This window comes from Gavialis gangeticus, unplaced genomic scaffold (assembly GCF_001723915.1).
Source record: "Gavialis gangeticus isolate Ggan-Ray unplaced genomic scaffold, GavGan_comp1, whole genome shotgun sequence".
Classification (NCBI taxonomy): Eukaryota; Metazoa; Chordata; order Crocodylia; family Gavialidae; genus Gavialis; species Gavialis gangeticus.
The window spans coordinates 42,153,800-42,160,585 of record NW_017729025.1 but is presented as its reverse complement, the minus strand read 5'-3'; the positions used below and the strand labels follow the sequence as shown (position 1 = coordinate 42,160,585).

General features: G+C 39.4%; 1 protein-coding gene across 1 annotated transcript in view; it reads right to left on the bottom strand.

Moving 5' to 3' along the window:
- EML5 (echinoderm microtubule associated protein like 5) overlaps positions 1-6,786 on the bottom strand; it is a 293,292-nt gene that overhangs the window by 220,737 nt on the left and 65,769 nt on the right. The window contains exons 3-4 of the mRNA XM_019518682.1: positions 5,583-5,681; positions 2,443-2,511 (exon numbers count right to left, since the gene is read on the bottom strand). Coding sequence (XP_019374227.1) covers positions 2,443-2,511; positions 5,583-5,681 — 168 coding nt within the window. The remainder of the gene's footprint in view (positions 1-2,442; positions 2,512-5,582; positions 5,682-6,786) is intronic.

Here is a 6,786-nt window from a genome sequence, read left to right as displayed (position 1 = left end):
CCCACCTACCCACCCCACCCCACCCACCTGTAGGTCACACCTGCCCCCCCAAACCTTGCCGGAGGCTGCCTGCCCTTCCTTCCACTCCACCCATGGGTTGCATCTACCCCCCACCCCAGCCTCCTGCAGGCCCCTGATCCCCTACAGCCTGCTGGACCCACAACCCCTGACTAGCCCCCCACCATCCTGACTCACTTGCTACGTGGAAGCCATTTCAAACTGATTTCTCCCTAACGCCCCCAAATATCTGTACTTAGCCTCTGAGTTCAGAAGTGCTTAAAAGCTGCACTCAAGAGAAGGAGCAAGGGTAGTCGCATTGGATCTACAAAGATAAATGCACTATCCATCCATCTTACCATCCCCATTCAAAAAGTTTACCAAATTACTAGCTTTTATATTACCTGAAATGTTGCAATGGAGCTATGGATTCTTCTTAATACAAAACTGACATAGGATCCTACCAGCTATGAAAGGATGAACTCCCCCTCCTAGCTGGCCAGTGTTGCATTTATTGACATCACCTTGAAAAGTAAGCTTGAAAGATGCTAGGCAGATAGACTATAACTCCAGTTCACAGGATGAAGTATTTGATGGCCCACTCTTTTTCTATATAATTTTTCTTAGTATCAAATGAAACACAGCATCCATTAGTGATGGTAACATTTTGTACTTTTTGACAAGCTTTAATACATTGCCCTTTCATATAACTATGCACTGAACTGCTCAACAGCTGCTGAACCAACCCTGTGCTAAATATGGAGAAGTATTTACTTCACTCACTGCAAGCAAGCCACACTTATTATGTCTCAAGAGATGGTCAAACACTTCACTTGCACATCTTTGTACTAATCTGGACTCTAAATAAATACTTCTTGTGCTGTAAAACCTTTGAGCAAAGGATCCAAATAGCAAAAGTATTACATAATTTTTATTCTTACAGTGCTGTAATAGGTACCTAATTAAACAAATCATTACATTTGAACACATGCTGGCTAAAAACAGCGGGTTATCCAGAGCACAAGGAGTCACAAGCAAGGTTACTTAAGAAATAACTGCACAATTACTGTACAAATCAGATATTCCTAACCAATAACTGAAGAAAGCAATCCAAAGCAAAGAAAGCAAACAGAATCTTGCCATTTTAACTGGCTTTGGCAATTCAACGTAATACAACAATTTGCATTCTTCAGTCCAATGTCTTGAAAATATGAGTGACCTCTGATCATTTCCCTAATCAAAATACTATTCAAGCTTTAGGGTTAGGACTTTAAAAAAAATCATGACAATTAATTGTAAGCTGTTTTTTTTAAATGCTCAAAATACTATTTAAAAATACATAACAGCTTTTTTAATTCACTAAAACTTGCTTAAGGAAAATAAGACTTTTTAAAATAAAATATCTGCAGTACACCGAACCATTTTTAATGAATACAATTGTTGTAAATGATAGTGTAGCACTGCCAAAATGACCTTCTGATATCTTGAAGCAGCAGAAAGGTTAGTAGTAATCAAACTAATGGAAGTCCTTAGACCATCTAAGTGGTATATTTAATCAAAATTGTGTGCAATCTAGTTGACTCACTGAATATTTTTGCCAATAAAGAAATATAATTCCCAAGTTCCCTCTATAAAAATAATACAATCTTACCACTTGTCAATTATGCCAATTTTTGTATTTTAAAAAGTATATTTATACAGGCACATTAAATAAATAAATAAATTGATACAGGCATACCTTGGAGATATTGCGGGTTCGGTTCCAGACCACCGCAATAAAGTGAATATCGCAATAAAGCGAGTCACATGAATTTTTTGGTTTCCCAGTGCATATAAAAGTTATGTTTACACTATACTGTAGTCTATTAAGTGTGCAATAGCATTATGTCTAAAAAAACAATGTACATACCTTAATTAAAAAATACTTTATTGCTAAAAAATGCTAACCATCATCTGAGCCTTCAGCGAGTCGTAATCTTTTTGCTGGTGGAGGGTCTTGCCTCAATTTGTAAAAAACGCAATATCTGCAAAGCACAATAAAGCGAAGCGCAATAAAACGAGGTATGCCTGTATACCGGGTTTCAGCTGCCACTTCTTGTTTTTCATGAAAAAAAAGTATGACCCAGTTAGAAGCATACAAAGAGCTATCTACCTCCAGTTTGTGTTCCCAAGTCTTACCTTTTCCACTGAGGAAGAAGGGGATGGCAAAGTTGAGGATGCACAGATGACTGTACATAGCACCCACCAGCCTAAAGTAATTCCTGTGAATATCTGGAAGGACTGAGATTTGCCAAGTAGGAGGGAAGTTGGGGGGAACTAAAGGTGGTGACCTAGTGTCAGGATTAGTGTGGAGCTTTCAAGCTGCCATTACATCTGCTGTTTTCCAAAGAATGATGGTGAATATACTTCAGAACATATTTACATAAAATAAATCTATTCCAGTACCTTAATGTGTTTTACACCACAGCTGACAAGTTTGTTTGGTTGATATAAATCCCAAGAAATATCAAATATCTGTAAATAAATCAAAAAGTTAGTAAAAATGGAATTTCGTACAAGGACACTGTCAGATGTAAGTGAAAATAGTAACAGTTCACGTGAATGGGACAGGGTTCCCAATCTACTACAGACACAGAAAGCAGTTTTGGAAACATGTGAAAATTATTTTGGCCTGCAAAAGTTAAATTCCATTCTACAAGACATAAATAGCTTTAACTGCCCCTTGATGGACATACACAAAGTAACATATAGTAGAGAGAGGTGGCTAGTTGCATTAGTCTGTAATATAGAGTTATGGAAGATAGGGTACATCGGGGTGTCAAACACATGCCCTGCAGGCTGGACCTGGGGCCCCAGCCCTATGTGCAGCACACAGGTTGGACACAGCACTGTGCATCTTGCACACAATACTGGGTGTTGAACTTGGCACCCATTACATGAGACCCCCTGCACTGGCCTTATGTGCTGGCTCCAGACCCAGTCTAGTCAGGCTGTGCTAGAACTAGGATGAAGGGCTAGTCCAGTGAGGTGCTGCATGTGGAATACACCCTGGATCAATCCCTGTACTAGGTGCAGTCCATGTGGTCAGTCCAGCCCCGTTTGCCATGTGTAGCATGCATCAGTCCTGGGGTTCACTGTGCATTTCATGCATGGGGTGCTGGCTGGACCCAGCATTGTACACGGCACAGGGGGCCCAGGGCACAAGCTGCATGTGGTCTAACATCCTGTCCTGTCTGCAACACTAGACCCTGCTTGTGCACTGCAGACAGCACATGCCCTGTGCTGGTTCTGCAGGCACAGAGAGCTCCAAGGCCAACATGTACTGTGTGAGTTGGATCCAGCACCACAGGTGCTACACAGGGGACCAGTCCTGGTTCAGCCCTCAAACTGGCCCATGGGGCTGGACGACTGACACCCATGCTGTACACGAGGCTGTAGGGAAAATAATCCTCTACTAAATTTGGAATTATGTAATTAAAATAAATTACCTAAGATATCATATCTATGTACAAAGGGGCACAAGAAAGCTTAACTTTGACATTTCCAGATTAAGGCCTTAACTATACAACTAACTTTATTTCAACATTTTCTCCTTTACAAACTATTACCTTTTGATTTGTATTTTGAGATCATAAGCTTAATGTAGAAAAAATTATATACAGAGAGACTAATGTCAGTATGTTCTTGTGAAGTTATTTGTAATGAGTTCAAAAGCCTGTAAAGTTATAAATGCCAAAGTGATAACAAAAATGACAGTGTATCTTTTTAGTGGAACTAGTCCACTGCAGCTCGTTTATTGAAGCTCTAAGTCAAGGGTCAGCAAAGCATGGCCCACAGGACATGGGGCTCTTTCTGGCAGTGGCAGGAAGCTTTGACTCATGCCACTGCATGAAGAAGTGCTGGCTACAAACTCGTCTTAGCACCTGCAAATGCCTGCTTCTGAACCAAAATAGGACATTCTGGCCTGTAGCGGAAAAGGTTGCCTACCACTATTCTATGTGGTCTTTCTGAACGTTATTTTAGTCATGTGAAAGATAGGAATATGCCTGCTTTAGAATGATTTCTAATGGTACCCTATTTAACTCATTGTCTCCAAAGCTACCTTCCATCTAATGAACTCCACAGTCCAAAAGATTTGCTACATTTGATTCTCCCACAACGTTGGATCCGTCACTGCCTCCAATTTGATACCTTCAACAAGTGTCCCCATAACATCAAAAACTTTCACAAATGATTGGTGAACTATACATTTTAAGACACAGAAAAATGCACCATATTTTTCTGCATTCTGCTCACCTCCAAATAAGACGCCTACTTTGTTTTTGGTAAGGTAGACAGAAAAGGGGAGGTTTCCAAAATCCTGACTTAGAGCTGGCTTTTCATGGAGAGGCTGCTCTACAAAATGACTGTTGCTGCTCTCTCAGTGAACACCTGAGTGGGATCCAGTGTTAATCGCTTGACAGCTGATGCCACATAGGCAGCAGTTTTTGACTGCTCAGACAAATGCTACTGCTAATGTAGACAAGGTTCTTTGGATAAATCTGATATCTTTTATTAGACCAACTCAAATAGTTGGGAAATTTTTTCTTTGCAACCTTTCGGTTACAAATGCTTCGTCAGGCTGAAGAAGCATAATACGTAGGAGAGACCAAACAACAACTGCATTCTGAATGAACACACACCAAAAATCTATCAAAGACAAAAAACTCAATTACCTGGGGGGCACATTTTTCATAAGACAACCACTCTTTCTCCAATTTATCAGTTCTAATCCTCAAAGGGAATTTACACAACACCTTTCACAGACAAGCCTACAAACTTCACTTCATCTACCTACCGGATACAAAAAATCATGGACTAAATATAGACTTTGGATGTATGACACGTTATAACCGAACTAACTTCTGACTCCCCAGGTACCTCTCCACTATTTACCAGCTACATCCCCGGGCCCCCAACCTGTCTCTCACCCACTGACACCTCAATTTACATCTTCACTGACTGGCTTTCTTGTATACATACCAGCCTCTGACTTCTTTACTATTCATTCCATCCAGGAAGAGCACACACCAACTGCAGATGCTTCCTCAGCCTGACTAGGGGTATTTGTACCCAAAAGCTTGCAAAGAAGTTTTCCAACCATTTGAGTTGGTCTAATAAAAGATATCAGATTTAACCAAAGAACCTTGCCTGCCTATATCCTTAGACCAACATGGCTGCAACCTATACTGCTAATTCAGTAGCACTGGTGCAAAAGGATTAGTACTGGACTCTGCCCCTGCTGCTTGCTGAGGGAGAGGAGCAGTCATTTTGCAGAACAGCTTCTCAAGGCTTCTCTCTTCTTCCACTGCTTCAATTTTGATGAAGAGATTCTGCTTCCTCACTTCAAATGCACCCCAATTTTGGAGGTCTGATTTTTGAGGAAAATGTGCATAAGGTCTGCAAATAAGTAGAGTATACTGTATATATTTTTCTTTAAAAAATTGACAAAACCAGCTTCTATAATCTAAAACAAAATGTATTTTATGTACAAGTACACAGGTTTTAAACCAAAATTCCATTGACATTCCCATTTTTATGCTTACCCTGTCTGTATGACCAGGAGCCATTGATAACAATTTTCCTCTTCTCCAGTCCCAAACACATATTGTATTTTTTGAATCCAAGCCAACTGAGACCAAACGCTGATAATTTCCAAGATATTTTTTTAAAAGAAAGACATGAAAGAAGATTAAAAGAAAATGCCAGTCTAAAAGTATTCCTATCATTACCTCCATATTGTGATTTTAAAAAGAAATTAGTGCAAAAAGTTCCAAAGACATTATGTCTGTGCAATAATTAAAACATCAAGCTAACAGAAATGTAAATAAATATTAAATGCAAAATTAAGTCAGTCCAGAAATACTTAAAAGTGTTTACCATTAAGTATGTGAGTAGTCACACTGAAGTTAACAGAACTGTCTGTGTTTAAATGTGATAATGTAGATAACAATCTGAGTGATAAGGGTCTAAAAGTGATTTTAAAAGTTCGAGGAAATGTAAAGAAACAGTAATTTTATCCACATCTCTTCAACATCTTTCTGAAACAAAACCTTTGTTTAAAATGTCAGAGCTGGAAGTGGTTTTAACTTACCAAAAATATTTTGTAAATTGTAAATGTATTAATACTTTAGAATTTCAGTAAATAACTAAAATAGACAGAAGGCAGAAGTTTCAGACTCAAAAGAAGCTTTGCAGAAGAAACTAAAGAGTAAACACTAATCATTCAAGGAACAGAGCTAATCTCAATCAGTATTCAGCAACATTTTCTGGTGGAAGTACAGAATGACCCAGCTGGATCCAAGGAAAATGCTGTCAAGGAACTTCAGCTCTACAGGCCAGATCTAGCTCATGAGTCATAGGTTGCTGACCCCTGATCTAGATTATTCTCCAGAAGCCATGTTATTAGATACAACATGTTAGCTACTTCTCCAGACTAGAATCTAACCGGTCCCAAAATGGCATCAGGGGATTTTACAAAGTATATTAAAAGAGAACCATTAGGCAACAGAGACATGCTCATTTCTGCTTGTTGTCATTCTGCTGCAGAATATGCTCAGTTCTGCCTCAGGGTGTGCTCAATTTTGAAGTCTTGTGGAAAGCACTGACCAGACTTGGATGTCTTGAAAAGTACATCAAGGTCATAAGGCTTCTCCATGAACAGATAACTGCATCCATTTTACGTAGCAAATTGGAGGACAGATTCATTTGTCATCTGAACTGGGGTCAAGTAAGGATGCATCACTGCCC